At 33.5% G+C, this 23,163-nt stretch overlaps 1 protein-coding gene across 1 annotated transcript; it reads right to left on the bottom strand.

The window, feature by feature from the left end:
- Positions 1-21,456, bottom strand: LOC127720920 (visual pigment-like receptor peropsin). The gene is made up of 5 exons (XM_052227657.1): positions 20,767-21,456; positions 14,369-14,474; positions 9,490-9,647; positions 6,761-6,785; positions 1-465 (listed from the first exon to the last, which is right to left on the bottom strand). The coding sequence occupies exons 1-5, from the start codon at positions 21,454-21,456 to the stop codon at positions 128-130; spliced, it is 1,317 nt and encodes a 438-aa protein (XP_052083617.1). The 3' UTR covers positions 1-127.
- Positions 21,457-23,163: the final 1,707 nt, after the last annotated feature.

The following is a 23,163-nucleotide window of genomic DNA, read 5'->3' as shown; positions in this document are numbered from 1 at the left end:
TTCAAGAAGTCAAACAAATAAATAACTGTAAACATGACTGCGTAGCTGAAAATGCTACTAAACATTTTTAAAGGATTTATTCCATTTTTCTCTCTTTAGACCGCAATTTGTATGTTATATTTTAGCCTTATGTTTCTACTTTCTCCAGTTGTATGCATTCATTATCATCACTGCATGTGAGCAACTCTTTCCTTTGAGCACCACTAGGTTGGTTAGTTTTATCTGGTGATTCAGAAGTGTCATTTGACGGAATCATTTTCTTTCGTAAATCCTGACATGGAATCAACTGGTATAAAGCATCTCTAAATTGTGTATTACTGAACGTATAAATAAAAACATTCCATATAGCTGACGTTTTAGCAAGAATCGCAGGAATTCCACTGGCTATGACTGGAACACTTCCAAATCCAAATGCTCTCCAGAATGCAACAATTGCGTATGGTGTCCATGAAAGTAAGAAAGCACCTTTAAATAAAAAAAAATATGAAAGAAATTATTTCTTGGCAAATTATGTGTAACAACCTCAAAAATAACACCTATACAAACAAATTAAATTAAAAAAAAAACGCCCTCTGTCCACCTAAAAAAATAAGATCTTTTTTCTCTTTAAAGACAATTATAAATCACAAGTTGATTTGGTTTAAGGGAAGAGAATTTGTTGATATCAATATTTCCAATGAAAGGAAAGTAATGGTAACATGAGAGACCGAAAATACCAAAAGGAATAATTAAAAAGCATAAGTCTGCAAAAGACAGATAACTACTTGTCAAAAAAAGTAAAAACATACGAACAGACGTCTTCAAAACACAACATAGGAGACTAAAGATTGGGCAACACAAACACCCCTACCCCCTCCGTCATTAAAAATTAAAATGGGTATGATCACATGAGCTCCGGACGGGTAAGTAGATCCTGATCCACTAGTTACATTCGTCGCGTTGCTCTTACATTGTAAAAATTCGGTTATACATGCACGACGCATTCAATGATGTGAAACAACGCATTCAGTGGTTCAGTTGTGTAATACGACGCTTCCAGAGTGTCAACATCGAGGGAAAGAGGATGTTATTGTAGAAGAAAATTGGGAAACAAACCTCATCAAAGACACCAGTCTTATAATTAGGTTCTCCAGACACGAGTTTAGTTTACATACGAATCATGTGGCGCCAGAATCAAGCATTATCATAATACAAAATCAAATACGATGTTAAAGAGAAATGAAAACCAAAAATTCCGAAACAATTGCCTAACCGATAAGGCTATCTATGCTTGGGGTTAAAAAGGGCTAGTATTGGAACATATCCATAGTCATCTGTAACACAGATATTCTATCACAGTAAAACGTTCGAATGACAATAACACTTATAAATTTCGGGATTTTCCGTCATCCGTTTCGTTCAAACACAATTTTTTTTAAAGTCATGGATGTTCGAGTATTTAACCATGCGACGAGCTATATAACCAAAAGGGATCTATAAAAATAGCCATATTCATCCAAGATCAGAGTAATAACCTTATTGTCATAATAATTTCTAAAGTTATCACAAAGAACATATAAAAGGTTTGTTAAAAATAGTGTTGTCAAATTGAACATTTTTACATAACCGGTTACTCGGATAATCTTTCGACCGATTATCCAGTTATCCAGTATGAAAGTTAATGCTCACAGAAAATGTACCCTAAGGGTGACTGGGGTAAAGGAATATGGTCACTTTTGGTCTTCTTCCAACCTTCAGTAAAACACTTGCAAAAGTGGGAATGTATGAATTCACAGTAACGTCAGGTCAGAATGGAGTCTTTAAAGGGTCCGTAGATGTCCTGTCCCTATTGAATTTATCCTCATTTTCCAGTAGACATTCCAAATGGGAGACCCTTCATGCTGGTCGACCTCTATTGCAAAATCTGTCTATTGAAATAATTTTTAATTTAAAATCTGCAGTACTTTATCACGGTGTATGGTTATATAATATGATGTTTTATAAATGTTTATCGTCAAACCTTTTCCTAAAACATATAGTTCCTATAGTTCATGGCTGCATAGTATTGAAACGACCATTCACACTAAGTTTGCATTTCAAAATTTTTGAATCAGCATTTCGTTTGAAATATGATCAAGCCTGGGATGTAGATGATTTGCATTTACATTATATATTGTTTACTTAATATTAACTTAAAATGAAATAAACAACTAAATCGTAAAATTTGATCAGCTTACAACTGTTAAATGTATATTTTTACTCACCTTTACAAATTATGTTTATTTAAGATTTTGTCCCAAACTGATACTCGACAAAATATCTTCGTGCTTATTGATTAAGGTAAAATTTTAATGTATTCATTGTTAATTAAGTTCTAAATGTACTTTTTATGTAATTAATCTCATTAAGTCCAACGATGATCATGTTAAGACATTATTATTGGGGTTATTATGATTTCAATAAACATTTATATCACATCTCTGGAAATTATAAAAAAAGGTCCGATAAACCGGTTAATGATTTTGGTATTTGATATTCCAACCTTCCTACGGTTAACCGGTTAACCGGTTACTCAGTTGACAACTCTAATTAAAAATTATGTCAGTACAGAAGCTGGAGTTTCAATTTGAGACTATCAGTCAACCAGCAGTAGTATCGACCCAGTGCTAATAAACGAAAAGAAGGGATGATTTCAGCTTTACTAGTAGAAAACCTTGGTTCAAACGTGAAGTGAAATGATAATGCTAGATTCTGTTCATTATTCCTGGGATATTCATGTATGACGTCAGTTTCATATGAATAAAGGAACAAGTTGACACAGTTCTCCGATTGTCTGTTGAAAAGCACGCCATCCAATATAAGAATATATTAGCAATCAAAAAATGGAAAATCGTGATGATGTCATTTTCACAGAACTTTCTTTCTTAATGAAGCGACATTACAACAGCACCTGCATAACGAATCGATATCAAGCGGTTGATACGTATTCCAGGTATTACATTTCCTTTTTTTTTTTCAATATAGGATTGTTGATTAGGAGAAGGAAGAGTTTGAACAAAATGTTCTTAATGAAATCATCTCTTCGATTAAACTAGCTGTTTGTCTTAGGGACGACAAACAACTCCATATCCAAATAAAAAAAGACAATTTCACAAACCTCTATACCAAAAAGCTAAAGAAAGTGCAACCGGTGCTAGTTACCGTCTTAACATTGCATTGAGGTGAGTTTCTTTTGCTCCGTGTTGAAGGCCTCACTTTGACTTTGCGATGAAGAACAGCAATAAAAGCGTTGTTCCTTTGATTTTGTGTGTTTTTGCTGTGCATGTACTGATATTGTGTCATGGATGGATACCCCATATCCTTTGCTTTTCTATTACATCATTTCCCTAAAACACGGGACGGACTGCTTGTACTCTCGAATTTTTAACAGTTCTTGCGTAATTGTATTGTTGCTCATGAAATATAAACCTCGGTAAAGTATCCCATTCGCTGATAACCGAAACTAAGAAATACGGATGGGATTGAATTTACTAATTAATCAAGTTCTTTGTCATTTGTGATTTGAATGCAATTATTCCATAGTAGTCAAAAAAGTCATGATGATTCGTAAAATTTTAAAGAGAGGACATTAACTTTACTATTAACAATTTGTCTGGTAGTCTAGCACCTTCCTTTTAAGAAATACCCCTCACGAAAATTATGATATGAAACACGGGTGTTGAATATTGTATGTAGTTAAAATATAGTATACGCAGTAAAAATAAAAACCTCACCATGGGAAAATTGATGTCCATCCATGTGTTTCCCTAAATTTCCCGAATTAACCAACAAATCTGTAAAAATCTTTCAAATTTCAACTTTTTTAAAGTCAAACAGTACTACGGATGTTATATTTTCAGTGATTTTTAGAAGTCCTAAATTTGTAGTGATTTAACAATATACACATTATTAGAATTCTCGGATACATAACCGAACGGAATATAATATCGATAGATAGTGCTGTAGCTTCTTGATATGCGCCATACATGTTTTAATATGAGAATGTGTAGAGTATTTTTCCTATCTCATCTTATCTTGATAAGAAGGTGTAAGAATTTGTTTATAAATGTCAGAATCAATTCACACTGCCAAAACATAGAACTTGTTTACTTATCCTGATAGTTGTACTATGACCTGTCCGTATTCCACAGCATGCATAGCAATAGCATCTTAAACTGTCTGAAATCATGAAATTCCGACATTGTTTTCTTCACTTTGTTGTCACATTCAAAATGGGTTGGAAAAAAAACTATTGATGCCACTAATTTGAATTTATGACGATATATGACATAAGTGACAAGTGAACGCTTTTATTCTTTAGATAGGATTTATAGTTAAGAATAAAACAAAAGTTACATGTAATAACGACATAACGAAGTCTTAATTTATTGTGCGAGGTTTTTGCTTCTCTTGAATTTTTATTCAATATTTTATTGCTACACCGTGCCATGTTCAAATGTCATTTGGACAGACTTGGTTTTTTACATGTAAATGCTTCTGTTCTTATTTCCTACCTAGAGTTAATGTTAATTTGATCTTCTTGTACAGTTCCTGTTCGTAGTGCAGATTATCTCATTTATCTTATTGCATAATCAAAGAAGTGTGCATTACTGATTTACATTATGATGGTGCATTGTAGGGGGTTGTCCATTTTGTTTGGATATGCACTTATCTACGTAATGATTAGATTCTTTTATTAAAATTTCGGAGATATTGTATATTGTCTACATATAACTATATACTAGGAAAAAAGTATTATTACATTGGTAGCATTGAATTACATTGATTTCCCAGTCAAATAAAAACCGATAATTTCACATGTGAAATAAACGTGGTTATTTCACTCTCTGACGTCATACAACAATAGGCGTTGTCAAGACGTCGATAACGTCGGATCAAAACAAATTGTGAATGCGTAGAAAAAAGATATAGTTCCTTACATTTTCTACATTAATTTCATTAAAAAAAGTCATTTGCCAATGTAATAAAAAGAATAACTAATCAAAGAATTCAAATATCGAAAAATATTCAACTCGTGACCAAACAACACTGATAATTAACTCATGCGCTACGCGCATTCGTGAATTAATGTGTTGTTCGGTCACTCGTTGAATATTTTTCTCTATTTGAATTCTTCGATTAGTTATTCTATAATTCCTGAAACTGAACTGTGGTGTATCCTACTCAGGTAAACAATGTCAACTTTTAGTGCGGTGACTGAAGGCAGATTTTTTTTACTTTAATCTCCCCACCGAACACACACCTATATATAATATATCATTGGAAAGAGGAAACATTGTGCTATAACAATATGCCTGTCGTCAGTACTTCATATGGTCACAATTTTTTTTAATTGAGGTCAAAGGTCATATGTACCAATCTGTGAAAATTTTGAAGGGTTTCAATTTTGACATTTATTTCTATTTCTTATCTCTACTTCAATACAAACGATACTGTTTTAGCTTTAGTAATGTTTGTTATTACACACAAACATTAATCATTACGATTTTTATTATAATAAATGTCCTAAAACGACGTTTTATAAACAAAACTGCAAAAATCCAGTTTTCAACCCATAAAATGTTGAGAGCACCGTAACTTTATAAATAATCTCAATTTCAGGTTAAAATCAAGTGTCATGAAGGACAGTACTTCCAAATTATTTTTTAAACTATCATATTGGGTGTAGTGTCAAACCAAAGCAATAATACACAATAGTAAAATATGACCTCAAATTGATTTTTGCGGATAGTTTTTAATAGAATACTTGTTGCTTCTGTTCTTCCACAATTATTGCGGCTTCCATAGTATTATCTGCTGTTGTGTATTATACTCTGGTTCTTGTCTATTACATGATCGTTTTTGTTCCTGTAACCCCCCTTTTTTCCTTGGCAACGTACCACAAACTTCAAAGGTATTCCATATAAAAAATAAGATGTGGTATGATTGCCAACGAGACTTCTCTCCACAAGTTACTTACTGACACGTGAGTTCATAATTATGTGTCACCGTACTGCCTTCAACAATGAGTAAAGCCTATACTGCTTAGTCTTCAATTCCCAAAATAACAAATGTAAAATAAACGAATAATCTAACATCCTAATTAATGTACAAAATAAATTAAGAAAAAAAACACAAATATAGCATATAGAAAGAAACGACAACCACAGCATAACAGGCTCAGGACTTGAGACAGACACATACAGATTGTGGCGGGGATTAATTATTTTGGAAGCACGCCAACCCTCTTATAACATGAAACAGTGTGTACCAGTGCAACAAGCTACACATTCAAGCGTTATCTCCATAATCTTCATTTTCAGCAAGCATCACAAGACGTGTATTAATATTTGTACACATTTCACTTGCCTGGCATGGACACAGGTCTGTACATGAAAGGTTCTGCTCAAAGCAAACACATTCTTTTGAGCATACAGATTTTCCTTTACAAGTACAAACAAGTTCTTGTAGGAAGTCCGAAGACATTTGTCCCTCGAAAAACACCGACTTCAAACCATCCTTATCAATCCATCCAAAATTTAACGGAGATCTAATAGGTGGTTTAGGAAGGTGTGATGACATCCATATGCTTGTCTGCAAAGATGCTCGAAGCAAATGTTGCGTAAATGTTGATTCACAAGGGGGTAGCTTGGCCAGAGACGCATCTTTAGTTGTCGCTAGTTTTACACGCAATTTATTGAGGTCACTGTGAACGTTTTTGAATTTACCCTTTTGGTCATACAGCATAGCAACGAACTTACTTGCAACTGAAACAGATTCATCAACATCACAGTTTGCCAGGTTTACTAAATCGGACACATCACAACACACCTGCTTCAGAACTTTGAAAACCGTTTTTTACCTATACCAAACATTGCCGATGTGGTGTCACATCCTGAAATTGTATGCACTGCAGGTAAGCATTGACTAACGATGGAATTCAAAGAATTGCATAGTTCATGTATAGGTATAAAACGTCTTGCATCCTTGGTGCTCGTTACAGTTCCTGTTTCAAACCAAAGTTCTGTTTTGTTTTTCAGAGAAGAAAAGTAGTGGACACAAAGAACTAAAACATCCGTGTCAGGGGATTTCACTATGATCCTGCCTTTGAAGTTACCACTACCAAACTGCCTATCGGCATACATTGCGTGCAAAATCATACGAGTATCAGCTTCTTCATGCGTACTGTAAAGATCAACGCAGTCTTTGACAGTTTTATCACAAATGCGTTTTACGATTTGAAGATCGGAAAAAGTTCCAGCTAACGTAAGTTCATTATTATTTGCTAGTGCTTTAGGATTCTTTGTGTGGTAACCAACAATAAAACTACCAAGAAACTGGAGCAATGCTTGCTTATTTTCGTTAGAAGATAAAAACTTTTTCCAGTCTGGAAGGGATCGACCTTCGATAACTTGGAAAACCTTTGCTGTAAAGTGTGATCTACGATCAAGTTCCACGGCTTTGATAGAAAGTTTGACGTCATGTCTGTCAAAGACATCAACAACGGAAGATGCCTTTGAAACGCAGCGGAGCTGAGATTGTACGATCTCTGTCCCCATGTTACCAAATGTTTTCAAATTTTTAGCATTGATACACTGGACAAGAGCCATACCATCCCTTATCAAAACGGTAAGCGATTTATCGAAGTCGGGAAGAGAGTGACAATATGATGTCTCGTTTTCGAGTTGATGGCAAAGATCGGCTTTACATGATTTTCTCATGGTTCCATCATCATGAAAAAGGGCTGTAGGGATCGGACCAATCGTAAATGACAACACCTTTTCAACAGTGACGTCATCTCGACTATTTGCTAACACCAAAGCTCGACGGAACACGAGTTCAGGATTGATGTGAAGATTCAAAATTTCACCTGTTCTACATTTTAATTTTGTTTTTTTCGTTAGGTCCTCAAATGTTTTTAACTTTGACCGAGGGATAGAACCAAAGAAACTACGAACCTTGCCTTCACAAAATGCCCCGTCAATAAATGATTTGCCATTGTGTTACCATCATCAACAGCTGACGTCAAAGAGGCCTGTATGTAGCGTGCATTCAAGTAGAAATGTTTATAAGTGATGGGGGATGGAGTTCTTTGGCAAACGGGTCAGTCATTTTTTCTAGAACATGGTCTAAAATTTTCTGAACTTGGTCTTCATCTCGAATCATATGTGTTGGCTTTACCTCATCATGCTCAACGCTTTTGTCATTGATGCAACCAGACCGAGTTTTCATTTCTGACGTAAAGTCTGCAAGCACATGTCGAGTCAATGAACATCTCATCAGGGCTGGCTTTTGTCGTGTTATGCCGCTGATTCTACTACAACCTTTAGAATCTTTTATGACAGACTTTTCAGTTGCCATGTCGCTCTATACTCTGTTGAACTTTCCAGGCTTTTGACGTATCGAAAACTCACCTCGTTGAAATGCTAATTCTACATCTAGTGGTAAAGCTAGCATATCTAGCAGGTAGACAGGTAGTCATCTTGAGTAGTTGATCCTATTTGTAACATATATATAGGGCAACATTGCAGCAGTAGAGCTTAAGTGAAGGGATCAATTGCACTCTCTTTCTGATCTTACGTTCTGTAGAAGTATTTCAATGGCTTGCATAAACATGTTTTCAGAACATAAATGTGGGGGAATTTTCACAACCCCATATCCGGAACTCTTCAGTCAAAGGCAAAATGTGTGTTTCAAAAAAACCTTTCACCTCAGCAAAATGTTTGGCTTCGACAGTTTTCCCTGCTTGAAACAATGACATTAACGCGGAAAAAACGGTCAATGTATTTTCTGGAAGTTTTTCAATCTTATCATTAAGCCAACGAAAGAATGCGCCAAACCACAAAGAGCAAAGTGCCTCATAAACTAATGCAAGGCCTCTTACTGCACGGTTAAACTGTTTCCCGCATAAGATCTGATCCACAGTTGCAGCAGCATAAACAGATGAATCAACTAACAAGTCACGAAGATCTCCATCGCCCCATAATTTACCTATTGCAGCAATAAAGCACGATAATGTGTGAAATCCACCCATTCGTAAGACATGACAGTCAAATGTCGTTGGCAAAGCCAACTTTACTTGCTGAGCAATTGCATACAGTTGTTGGTCAAATGTCTGGATAGCATGATCTTGTCCAATAGACTTAGTCATGTCCAAGCATTTTTTCATGGTAGTAAATACTGTAGACATATCACTTGGCTTTGAGTCAATTATGGGTGGGTATGAAACAACTGAATATTCTGGCCTAACATTTGAAAGAGTGCTATTGTACCCACTCCAGAAAGGAAGTTGGGGAGTGTCAGATGGCAATGCAAAAGGTAATTCAAGTACATCGATATCTCTAGACAAAGATCTCAATAGCACCCATAACATATCATGTGAATTTGTTCTATCTGTGGCGCAAATAATATTTTTCCATATGCATTAGGAACTCGGGGTGGTTCTGTTCGAATTTTTAGTTTATGGCAAACAACACAATTCATCATGGACATGGCATCCTCGGTCAGTGTCAACGATCTCTCATTACCAGGTTTTATCTTAACCGGTTCAATAGACGATTCTTTGGAATTACTGACTTTGAAAACTGCCTGTGCCATTGAATGAAAGATGTTTTTGCCATCTATTGTTTCTGTATTAAAATCAATGTTATCAGCACCTTCTTGAACAAGACCCCCACCATTTGCAACCTGGGAAACATTATAGGGGACGCACACACCATCTTGAATTCTCTCAATTTCATGGTTGGCAACACTTGTTAGATAGCGTCGTACTTCACTATACGAAGCACAAAATCCATTGGCATTCAATGTTTCAACAAGGTGTTTTGAACCAAACTCATGATACACGTGTAAAGCCAATCCTAAATGAAAAGGAGTTAAACTGTTTTTGGCCACAGAAACGATAGACTCAACAATTGCCAAGCATTTACGCAATTTCTCTGGTGCCATTTCTTGGGAATATACTTGGCTGTATGCGGTATCATCAAGTTACCATGAAATGAATTTCAATAAAGACGAAAGCATTGACTGAATTGAAGAAGGAAGAGACAATTCATCAGAAGTTAGGTACTCGTCTGTGGAAATCTGTAGAGTTTCGATGTCTTTCCTTAGTATACTTGCAGCGAAATGCAATATCTGTTCGTTATTTGTGTCTATTACTGTTGACATTGATGCCTGCATTTCAGAGATTTTGAGGTCAGTTTTTAATTGACTAGCAGCTGATATGGCATCTCCAATAGTTATGTTGCTACTGAATATGATGTTAGATTTGCCTTGACCCTGTTGTGTTTGTATGACATCTGAGTTCCTATAAAAATCAATAAGTTTAGACTGCAACTTCCAAGTAGAGTATTTGAGATTAGAATCAGGAGGAAGGAAAGATCTATATTTATCAAGTAACGTTGTCATGAGGAGTGCTTTTTTTTCCACCATCCAATCTTTTATTCATTGCAGAAACAAAAGTCGACTTACCTATACTTGTAAATTGACTCAAACGTTCAGTCGATGGTTTTTGGCATATTAAGCAATGCATAAAATTTGACGACTTTCGTCTTTTCTTAGTACTAGAAGGGGCAAGTTTCAACGGACTTGACGAATCGTACATATCGCGGAATTTTAACTGAAACTATCCGTCAATTATTTTGTTTTTTACAGTAACACTTTTCTGACAAATATATATTTGATGTTTTATAACCAAAAAATAGAATATAAACATATACAAACAAACTATGTACTATATACTAGTGCACTGAATTGAAAATATTTGTATATAATAGCGAAAAATGTAGTAATTTCATATATCAGTTGAGAGTAAATTATTGACCATAAGGTTTAATAATACAAAAAACGTGATGAAAGAGAAGTGATCAAGTTCCGTATTGAAATTTAAGTTTTTTAGTCTATTCTTTTTCCTTTGGTTTCTATAGGCCTTTTCATATTTAGATTCCGAAATTTTTATCAGTAACTTGTTTTATGAAGTACTATATGCTTAAAATATCATGGGATAGTTTTTAATAGTACTATGAAGAAGAAACTAAAGTTTGTGTCTGAATTTGCAAATAAAATTACCTCAATTTTCAACAGTCACATTTAAGTAAAATTCATAGATTAGAAGAAAATAAAATACTGAATATAATATTTCGACATATGATAATAACTAAGGAAAAAAATATATCAAATAAATGTAAGCAAACCTGTTCAAATTTTCATTTTGAAAAAGGGGGGTTGAAACATTCCAATATACTACTAGTCATTAAAACGACTTTTTAGAAAAATGTGACCGTACGAAATTCTGACGACAGGGCAGAAAATAAAGAAGACATATTTGTCTTTATGTTAAGACCATTTTTAGCCGTGTGTTATTCGGGGAGATTAAACTCGCAATCTAGACGACTTTTTACACTTCTGTCACCGCACTATTTGGAGCGCTGTAATTGGATGTTAACATATTTAATTTATTTATTGATGAATAACTGCATTGTGCATATTTAAAATATAACTTTTTAATTACATTTCAATATATTTTAAGTATTCTTGATTTTTGATTTTTCATAAATTTGATGAAAATGACGGTTGCCATGGATACTGTAAACAGCTTAATAGGGAGATTGTTATACCACAATTTTACTTAACTTTAAAAATAAGATTAATAGGGTACTACTATCACACATTATTTTATTGCACTAGTTCTATAATAAAAGTTATCAAATTCAGATAATGTGAGTATTGTCTTCTATGGTAGAATAGAATGCTTTCATTTTTCTGACACTATGATTTCATTAGATATAATTGTATTCCAACACTAAGGTCAATGTCCTGTTAAAATCCTTTTCGAAATATTGTTGAAATATATCGATTTGTCAGAACCATAACATTGTGGGTTAGCATTATTTGGGAGTAAAACTTATATTGAGATAATATTGAAGGTGGGTTGTTTTTTTTTTTTTATTACAATTGTGAATTTTTCCTCCACTGTCCTTTAATATGAGTAAGTATTCTGTTTTATTTTTCTTGTACATGGAAATATATGAAAGTCACTCTGTAAATTTCAGTTGTGCGTCCAAAGCTATTTTCTGGATTTACCTACAACGGCAAGGCTCAAACCTTCACAAAAGACTGTGATGTACCAGTATATAGAAACGTTAGGAGCTAGATGATCAAGCGAAATATGAAGAATAGTTAAAGCTTAGGTCAATTATGCCAGAGGAGTTTGAACCTTTTTTCCATAATAATTTCTTAATTTTTTATCAACGGAGAACTTTAAAAAGGTATGTTGTAAATCACGTCAGTACCGACGTACAGACTACTAAGCTGGTGATGTCAGTACCGACGTACAGACTACTAAGCTGGTGATGTCAGTACCGACGTACAGACTACTAAGCTGGTGATACCCTCGGGAACTAACACTGTACTAGTTTTATTACGTGTTTTGTTTCTGAATATACGAAATATTTTTCGATCCTTTCATAGTATTATAGACATTTATTAAGTTTACATTAGTTTAAGTTTTGTTCTCTTGTTTGATATTTTATTGACATCCTACATCTGATAAGATTGTACTTTTCCTCATTGTTGCTTTCTGTAGGACAGTTATATTGTGACATAAATGCTCTTGGTATATTATGGAAATTAAGGAAGAATATTATCCGAGTGGCTTTTACCATTGATTAATATCAATAAACTTTAAATCGAGTAAAGTTGTGGCCATTGTTTACGAGGATTGTCGGGAGCGTGACATGATTATTTTAGGAGATGATGATGATGCAACGTCGTCGAGGGTCACGGATTGCTATGAACATTGGATTGTCCTGTATTGTCAGCGTGTAACCGATGTTTTTTCCTTTGTGTCTTGCATGTGGTTATCTGAACTTTTTTCAGTGAATGTCTGTATTTGTGATTTTTTTTTTTTTTTTTTTTTTTATCATATTTCACGTTTAAATGCCAGACAGATTACAAGGGAGACATTCTACTATATCCCATGTATGTTTTAGAAGTAAGCTTCTCATATCTGCGGGGAGTTAAACCCGCGAAGAAATGAAACGATTGTATCTGATTTACATAAGTAAAAAATGAATATTTTATCTTTTCTCTTGTTCTAAAAAGAACAATTAGTTTGGATAAAACAGGAAAAGTTTTATTATCTCAAATTTTCCCAGATGCAGTAACACTTTCAGAAGATGTTTTGCAGTTATGAATTTGGAATGATTTCTGGTTTAATTGCCAAAACCTGAACTTTTTGCTGATAAATGATAACACTCCTATGTAAATGTGATTACCCTTCATGAAGACGTTTGCTCATTTGTATTTTTTTTTAAATACGGATGGCTGTTGTGAAAATGACGTCATAGTTGATTAGTTTCAATAAAAAAAAATAAAAGACAATATCTACAGAACATTCAGAATGATATATTGAATACAACACGAAGTTTGGTATGAACACGGCATTATTGTTTAGGTAGAGACATAATTGATTGATCGGCTATTTTGTTTCGTTATGATAGTGTACCGTTAAAACGACTTTTGCTAATTACGACATGTCTTGATCAAAACACTAAGCTGTCATATATTTTAATATGATGCATGGTACTTTATGTGTTTACCCAGTGCTGATAAGAAGATTACTTTGACATGGGAGTGCTCAAGTTGATTCTTTATGACTATGTTTGAAAATTTGCCTTGAGAATAATCTCACAGCGAGTTACATACAATGTTCCATATAAAAAAAACTTACAAAAAGAGTTACATTGTATTATGCGCTTAAGCTTCTCGGATTATAAATTGTTCATGAGGAAGGAGAATTAGACATAATTACGGCAACAACAAATGAAACATATTCCGTGATTATGTATCTGTAACATAACGTAAATGCTTCGACACGTGCATACCTTTTGACTGTTAATCACGAGTTAATGTATTACGTAATTGTACAAACACTGAAACTGAACTCCTTCAGCAAACTGCCTGAGCAATGTATGGCTGTTCTAACGTGACATTCTTTGGTTTTGATGCTCTGAATTGTGTATCTTTTTTGCGTTTCAAGTCTTTATTTTCTAACGGTGTTGAGGAAGGTTATGCCATCAGAACGTCGTGTCGTTTATCTGCTTACCCTTCCGGAGCACCTGAGATAACTCCCAGTTTTTTGGTGGGGTTCGTGTTTTCTATGTTGTATTTTCTATAGTGGTGTTTTGATCTTTTTCGTTTATTGACATGTCGTTGTCAGTTTATTTTCAAGCTAAGAGTTTGAATGTTCATTTGGTATCTTTCGCTTCTCTTATCAATATCATAATACATTCATACCCCATGTACATATATTATGCATATTAGGAAAAACTTTCTATGTGTAAGTACTCACCAATCATTAGTATAACAGTTTTCATTAGCTTCTTTTCAAGTTTCAACTTATTCTGCAATATTCTGCTATGCTTTCCCCATACTGAATTTTTGTTTGTACTTCGAATCTGAAAAATATGCCTAAATTATAAGTTATGCAAGATTGTATGATACTAGTGATAATTTTTTAAAAATCCTATAAAGTGGCAGTGTTGTTTTTGGGGGGTCAGATACCTTATGTTACACAAAATCATGTGATCTTTTAATTTGTCGTAAATGTAGGTACGTCTACCTAAACTTTTTTAAAACTAATTGTTACTTGGAATGCTTGAATACACCTTATCGCTATTTAGTCCAATCCGGAAAAATCCGGTCACTTAGACAACTTCCTGTTTTGGTCTAGCGCCGCAAAAACAAAGGTCATCAGTAACGAGCTGAGGGAGGAAAAGGTTTAGAAAGCGAACATTTTGAAACTTTGATAGATAATGATCCACTTTTTTTCAAACACAAATCAAAGTAATAAAAATACTTTGTTTGAAATGTTTACGATGGTCTAAACATGTCTCTTTGAAAAGATTTATGCATAATATATTATTTAAACAGGGCCCCAGATAGCTTCAACTGGATGAAAAAGTTGTGTGATTTCAGAACTTATCCAGATTGGGAATAAATAGCGATAAGGTGTATCAATACAAAATAAATCAAGCTTAAAGTCCCGCAGTCTGATTAAAATATAGATCATGTGTCTGCGCTTTGCCCACAAAGACCTGAAAACACTCACTCTGTTCTACTTTCTGTTCTGGTAAATATTACTCCAACCAATGAAATTTCTGCCTACAAATTGTTGAAGGTGTATCATGACGACAAACCAATGGATATCGAAAGGTCTTTTAATCAAAAAGTAGTACGGAGCGTTGTCAGATCCATGTAAGCGAAATGTAGACACAGAACCTTTGTTCTAATCAGATTAAAAGTTACTACTTGTCCAAAAATATTGTGCATTTTTCACCGTCGATCTGGCATCTAAATATGGAAATTATGATGAAAAGATAACCTGAAAATCAAAATTTCCGTTTATTTAGAACTAATCTTGACTATACAAGTTTTACGATCACCTTACCAATTGGTTGTCCGATACGATATTCATATTCTTGTGTCTCAACTCATTAGCGACATAGTCGTCTTATCAGTAATTTTATCGTCGGTTGTGACATTGTAATTAAGAACACTGGACACTTTAAATTTGCGAAACACTCATTTGCAAGTCCGCCGCCGCCCTTTCTTAAAGATACGGGGTCATGTAAATATCAAAAATGTGTAGAATAACATGGGATTCATTAAATACCATGTTTTAAAGCCCTAGACTATAAAGGTTCTTTTGCATTTTAAACTTAAAAAACATGGAATTTTTTTAAGTCCCATGGGATTTAATTTATCCCATGGGACAAAAAAAATCCCATGGAAGAAATAAAATCCCAGGGAAAAAATAAAAATTCCATTGGATTCAAATTATTAAAGTATGAATTTGCATTGCTAGTGATACATGTATAGCAGGAGACGCTTACCCTGCCAACGCACCCAGTCTCACTTCTCTTTTGAATTTCATTGGTAATTTTGTTAAACAAAATGACAATTCATAACAAAAATTCAAAACGAATCACTTGCTTTCGTATTGTACCAACGTATTTCCCTTGCTGTGTGTCTTAATTCCTCAATTGTAATTATGTTATATTTTTTCCAAATAAACTAACAACTTACAAATAATTGATGAATTTTGAGCCATATGGCAATTTATGGACCGACCAATCCATAAACTGTCATTCTGGCTCAAACTGCCATGACATATTTGTTTTATTATACTGAACTGTTAATATTTTCAAGCAAAACAGCAGAGTATCATTTTAACCGTAGAGGAAGAACAAAAATATTCTAGCCTTGTTCTTGTATTCGTGTCTAGTCGGTACCAAAACAATATATAGTTTCAAGGTGTAGTTTCATTCTTTATTGTTAACAGGAAGAATTGAATCGATACTTTATTACATTTAACCCTGTAATACTTTTATCATTTCATGCATTTTACTGTGCAAAAAAGATTTTTTTCTGAGCTTCCTCTTTTAATATTCAAGCACCACAGCACAATGTAATTATAAATCGTCTGTCCGGTCCATTATATGATATATGGAGCGACTGATGCTCAATAAATATATTTCGTTTATTAAAAACAATAAAAGTTTGGCATAAACCATTGAAAGATTAATCATTAATAATAACTGTAAAGAGATAATTAATATGTACGTCTAGAAATTTTCATTTGCTTTCATTTGAAATTCGATCATATTGTTATCTCGTGTATAATTCATTCTAAAATTAGCGGTTAATCTTTCATGTAAGCTGAAAGGGCATTCAAATTTATATGAAAATATCAAATAACAATGATATGGTCTTATCAAATCAACAAGTTATTCTTCGGACAAACAGCGTGAAAAATGACCAGTCAATAAACACAGTATTTCCCTTAAACCCACTGTTCATACCGTAATGAGGTCCTGGATGGGGAGTCCTTCATTTCGTTATTCTTTAATTTTTTAGACCATTTTTCTCTATTCTTTTTCTCTTTTGACCATTAGGCTCTATTTTTTATATTTTATCTCCTGATTATTCTATATTCTTTAATTTGTTTGCCTATTTTGTTCCATTCTTGAATTTGTTTCCCCTTTATTCTGCATTTGTTGCACATTATTCTCTATTATATAAACCCCATCAAGACCCTCCGTAACTACACAATAGAAACTGTTAAAGACTTCCGAAAAATGAAGGAAATGCTTCATTTTATTGTCATTTGCTCATGATTTATAGTTAGATTTAGAGTAATAACTAAGTAACATAACAGACCAATAATTGATGTGTTTGGCTTGACTTAATTCAGTGTTACAAGATTAGTAGTACCAACATATATGTTACGATAGTCGTTATATTGGTTGTTGATTTCTTTTTTCCTCAGTGGGCTTCCAAGACCGGTAAAAAAACGACGAAAACTAAAGAAAGCAGGTCACAGCATTGGTAAAATTGATATTCTTTATTAAAAATTTAAAGATGAATATTAAATTGCCCTTAAAATAAACCGAGTTCGGTAGCTTCCCTGTAAAGAGCAACACTCTTACCTAAGTAAACATTCACATTAAAAATGTATATGCGCAAAACAAAGTCATCTACAAACTTTGCCTTATTTGGGAATACAAATGAGTGAGTGAATGAGTTACATCACATCTTTCAAATTCTTCATTTCCCTTCTAAACTCGGGACGGGACGAATTCACATGGCTTGACATATTGCATAAGGGAGCAACCATTTAACTTCAAAGGGGGGGGGGGGGTATGGTTTTTTTGTCGGAGTCAGAAAAAAGTATTTCGCGAACATGTTTTTTTTTTAGTTTCTCGACGTTCGTATCAATCAAATTATTTTCTTTCAAAATTTAACACTATAAGGTATGGGAAAATCTGGATTCAGAATATTTTTTTAGGAAAAAACCATGGAAGTTAAATGGTCGTTCCCTAAACGACCTCCTATTTTTGAAGACGTGTTGACCTCGAAATGTGTTTTGGTTTCTGTGTTGTTTGGTTGTCGTCTTATTGGTGTACATCCGTATACCGTCTCCTTTCATTCATGGGTATGAACCTACATGTGTAATGCTGTAATCAAATTTATTCCATATTGGTGTTATTTTAGCTGGGTTATCTATACGAATTGGATTTTTGAATAAAACAGCATATTTACCCGAAGAAAACTGATATTCACTGCGCTTAACGTGACGTGCGTTTACCCGTATAATACCGGTAAAATGTTTGACGTTCACTCGGTTTTTCTGTCAATAATTGTTATTATACATTTTTTCTCCATCAGAATATGGAATATAACAATTACTGTCTTTTGTTTCGGTAACCATGTGATTGACTTTTGAACAAATTCGATTATATTCACTTGGTCTGTTGGCCGTTTCTTTACTTAATATGATTGAATTTATGTTGAAAGCCTGTAATATGGAGGTTTTACTACAAGTTTCATATAAACTTTATCAATGATCCATTAAAATGAGGTCAAGGTCAGATAAACCTTGACAGACATGTACACCTTACATTCACTCCATACACCAAATATTGTTGACTTATATTTCTTAACTGTGTCTGATAAGCTGACAAACCCACAAAAACTTAACATTGACCAATGAACAATAAAAAATGAGGTCAATGTCATATGAAGCCTGTCTTATAATTATTCCATACACCAAATATAATTGACCTAGTGCTTATAGAATCTGAAAAACTGACAAAAACCATGAAAAAATAACATCGATTAATGAACCATAAAAATGAGGTCAAGTTCATATAAAGCCTTCCAGACTGACATGTAAACCTTGTAATCAGTCCATACATCAAATACAATTTACCTATAATTGCTTACAGTATCTGATAAACTGACAAAATCATGAAAAAATTAACATTGACCAATGAACCATGAAAATGAGGTCAAGGTCATATGAAGCCTGTCAGACAGACATGTACACCTTACAATCATTCCATACACATTACACAACGTATAGTGGTCCTATTGCTTATTGTATCTGGGAAATAGAGCAAACCACAAACACTACACATTGTCCAATCATGAAAATGAGGTCAAGGTCGTATTAAATCTGCCAGTTGGACTTGTACACCTTACAATTATTCCATACATCCAAAATAATTAAAAGAGAGGCCCTATTGCTTATACATGTAATATCTGAAAAAAGTCAATACCACAAAAAGTAATCCTTGTCCACAGAACCATGAAAATTTATAGTATCTGAGATAAGACTTGACCATGTAAAAGTTAACCTTGATCATTGATCCATAAAATGAGGTCGATGTTAGGTGAACTCTATCTGACAGACATGTAGACCTTGCAAGGAAGCCCTATACCAAATATAGATATCCTATTACTCATAATAACTGAGTATTTCAAATGACAAAAAATACAATTTTTTTCAAGCAGTCACTGAACTATGAAAATGAGGTCAATGAGAATGGACAAATAAGAAACAGAAACTTCGCAACATGAGGTATCTGCATACATAGTATGAATCATCCAGGTCTTCTACCATCTGAACTATAAACTTTTTAAGCTTTGCACAAATAGTTTACGACATCGCCGCTGCCGCCGGATAGTAATCCCATTGTCGCGCATTCTTCGACTGTCGCCAAGGCGATACAAAAACCTCATATTTACCTCATCAAAAGACAGTAATTGTATAATATTTTTCGGTCTGTAAATAAATGAATCCGAAAAATGTGTATACGCTATCCTTTTCTTAAACTAAACATTGCACAAGAATGAGCAAGCATTTAATAATTTAACGAACGGTTAGTCTTATCGGGTTAACAGTGTTTTCTTTATAATTCACTTTTCTACCTTCTATATAGGATTATTGTAACAGCAATTTGGCTTAGGATGAAAATTGTAAAAAAGCCGGAAATCCCGATAAGACAACAGGTGTGTCCATTAACAAAGCAATTAACGAAAGGAATATTCATTCATGAATATGCAATGGCAATTGCTATTGATTATTATTTAAGCTAATTGACTTTTATTATGCTGTTAATATGATTGACCTGTGAATAAAGGACGAATGCGTTGTTTGTAATTCGCGTAATTACGATAATATAAAATAAGAAGATGTGGTATGATTGCTAGTGAGACAACTCTCCATCAGAGACCCAACGACACAGAAATAAGCAACTATAGGTCACCTCAAGGGTACTTCAGATTTACAATTAAAATCTAAATATTAATTATAATTCGATGTGATGAAATTTGAAGAAAAAAAGCAGGACAGGAGTTTTGAGTTGAAAAAAAGGCAGAATGAGCAACTTGGCAAAAAAAAAGGCAGGATAAACTAATAAAAAAAAAGGCAAGACCCAATAGAGTGAAAAATAAAAAGACAGGACAGAGGTTACAACTAAAAAAATGCAGGACAAAACTTTTCATCCTAGCCCTTCCCCCTCTCCCATAAAAATCAAATGGTAGCTCCCTTATATATTTTAACTTCTGTTCCTGCACCCGAAACAATCATTCAACAAAATTGATAGGATGTCAAACTATATACCATTTTGATAAGGCCTAAAATAACGATAACAAGTATTCTGAGGGTATGGTATATATAATACAAAGTCCCCTACGTGAAGTAACATTTACAGTGGACGAGTGAATATGGACAATAATGAATATAATAATGATAATAATAATAATAATCTGATGAAATAAAAAAAAAAGCGAAAAAAATATAATAAAAAGGAGCCTGACTGATTTGTTGAGGACAGATAAGTATTAATTGAAAGAGAGAAAAACAGAAAATTTATAGTCTAGATAAAACAAAACGCAACTTACCGTCTGAATGATCTTACAGTAACAAAATATCATTGTTAGTACTGGGACCAAGTAACAAAATACAAATATACAAATATTGTAACTCAGCACATAGAAGTCCGCACTATCCAAAGCTACTGAACATGTGGTTCCTATAGCCTCATACTCATATCGTGTCCATCCCGAAAACGGTATTCCGCTCCAAAATAATCCTAAAATGTAACAAAATGCCAGCATCATGCCGCTTACTGTGTTGTTAACAACTACGGTGGACATTTGTCTGGTTATAACAATGTATCTACTTAATGAAATGGCACTTAAAATATACATGCTACTCATACTCCCAAAATACATTATAAATCCTTGAAATACACACACTGAGAAGTCCCATACAAAATATCCATAAAAATTTGATGCCGCAGATAAAGGAATGCCAAATACACACATAATCAAATCGTTGATCAGAAGTGCTATGATGAATACATTGATCCGTGTCCGAAGGTGTGCATGTTTGAAAAAGACAAACAGAGCAGTGCTATTCCCTAAAATACCAACGAAACATATCACAGATAAATAAACTCCTAAAAATACATATATCTCTTCCGGTACTACGTTATTACTGCTTGAATTTGAAGTCGAATTAAACATTTGAATATCATGTACCAGTGAAGTCAAATTTAACAAGTGGATATTATATCTAATTTGATTCATAGAAATTTTTAACCTCTGTTTTCAAAATATATTCTTAAAAATGAACGTTCGGCTTCAAATAATCAATTGAAAAATGTATCAAGCTATGCTAAGTCAATGCTATACGTCGATTCTACCTACAACAAAGTCGATAATTATCTTTTAGCAATTATTGGGATGTTTGAGAGACGATTTAGGTGACACGCGTTTATCCACGAGAAATTTCAATTTAAAACTGATACTAAGTTATAATAATTAATTTGCAAGTTGATAGTTGTTACTATTATAATAAAACAGAATATGAAATATCATTAAGTATGCATGATATGTTTAGATTAAGTATCGAAACGTCACGAAGTGTAAAATACTTTTAATACAGAAAAAAACACTATTAGTAATGAAAAAAAGATGATTAGGGGCGACCATTTGATATTCTTGGGGTGTGGTTGGTGAGGGAGGTGGTACATAACTGTTCCCTGCATTTTCCTGCATTTTTAGCAAAATATTTCTTTTCATCCTGTCTGGTGCAAAGTTATTTGTTTCCAGTTATGATCAGGTCACAATATAAATTTCAAAAACCTACTGCTCCCAGTACTACCTCCCCGTCGAATATTAAAATGACTAGTTTGAAAGTTTCATTGAAGAATTGATTACTTCTTTTTGTAATTTTATTGTTATATTAAGCGTTGATCGATGAAAAATTTGTATGAATGGGAAGCACGTGCAGTCATGAATTTTGCATTTTATTGAGAAATAAAATGTAATTTTGGAATGCCACGTGATTATTGTCAGTCAATCAAAAGTATAGAATCTTATGAAATATATATATGTTATTATACGAACTTTAAAAAATACAGATCAATTTGTAAATTATATATATACAAACTTTGTGGTTTGCGTTAATCATAAATGATCCCAGTTAATATCTAAAATACAATCATTTGTCATACATAATAGATTTCCGCCATTCGTTAGTACTCTAGCTTGTACTCCGTAGTCACCCAAACGCCCGAGTAAGGATTTCGGTGTTCAGTGATACGGCCTACTAACTGACGTCATAAGCACTTAACCCCGGGCAGCCAAAGCTCGGCGTTGATATCGACTGGTGTTAATTGCTAAAACGTTAGTGCCAAATTGTGTATGTATATACAGAAAGAGAACAAATCAAAAAAAAGTATGTTGGTTCTGCATAGTAGGTCGGTTAGAATGAAGGACGGCAAATTTGGACTGTTAAGGGACCGTGCAATATTTATCAGGCAGGTAGGACCGGTGCTAACCATGGTTGAACAAACACATTTTCTGCCACTTCATGCATAGGGTTTCCACTTTTTTCACCTTTGGAGACCATAGGACATGAAGATTTATTCAAACTATTGATATCAAAAAAGAAAAATATTAACTAAATATCCAAACAAAACATTTGTACAATCAATAAAATAGTTTAGATCATAACAAACAACTTATGTTTATTTGTTATATTTAAAAGTATAGTTTGTTGTTAAAATATATTAAATTAATAATATATGCTGCTTAACTTTTTTCTCAGTATACATGTGTTTTATAATTATAGGTAACACACTTACATAATATTTACTATAGTACATGTAATTGTTTGATTGTCAAATTTTGTTAATGTTCAAGTATGATATATCGGCTCTTTTTTTGTGGCTTAAATCATTATCTTTAATATATTATCATGGACATAATGATATTTTCATATTCATATGA

Source organism: Mytilus californianus, unplaced genomic scaffold (assembly GCF_021869535.1).
Source record: "Mytilus californianus isolate M0D057914Y unplaced genomic scaffold, xbMytCali1.0.p SCAF_11, whole genome shotgun sequence".
NCBI lineage: Eukaryota > Metazoa > Mollusca > Bivalvia > Mytilida > Mytilidae > Mytilus > Mytilus californianus.
Note: the sequence above shows the minus strand (reverse complement) of the source record. Positions and strands in the feature narration are given on the sequence as shown.

Excerpts from the sequence above, each read along its gene's own strand:
- LOC127720920 (XM_052227657.1), bottom strand. The coding sequence starts at position 21,456 with ATGAATCAAATTAGATATAATATCCACTTGTTAAATTTGACTTCACTG. Across the intron at positions 9,648-14,368 it reads AACTGTTATACTAATGATTG|AAACAATAGATGGCAAAAAC; the intron begins GTGAGTACTTAC and ends ATTTTAATACAG. Across the intron at positions 6,786-9,489 it reads TGTCCATGATGAATTGTGTT|TTGCAAGTAAGTTCGTTGCT; the intron begins GTTTGCCATAAA and ends AATCTGTTTCAG.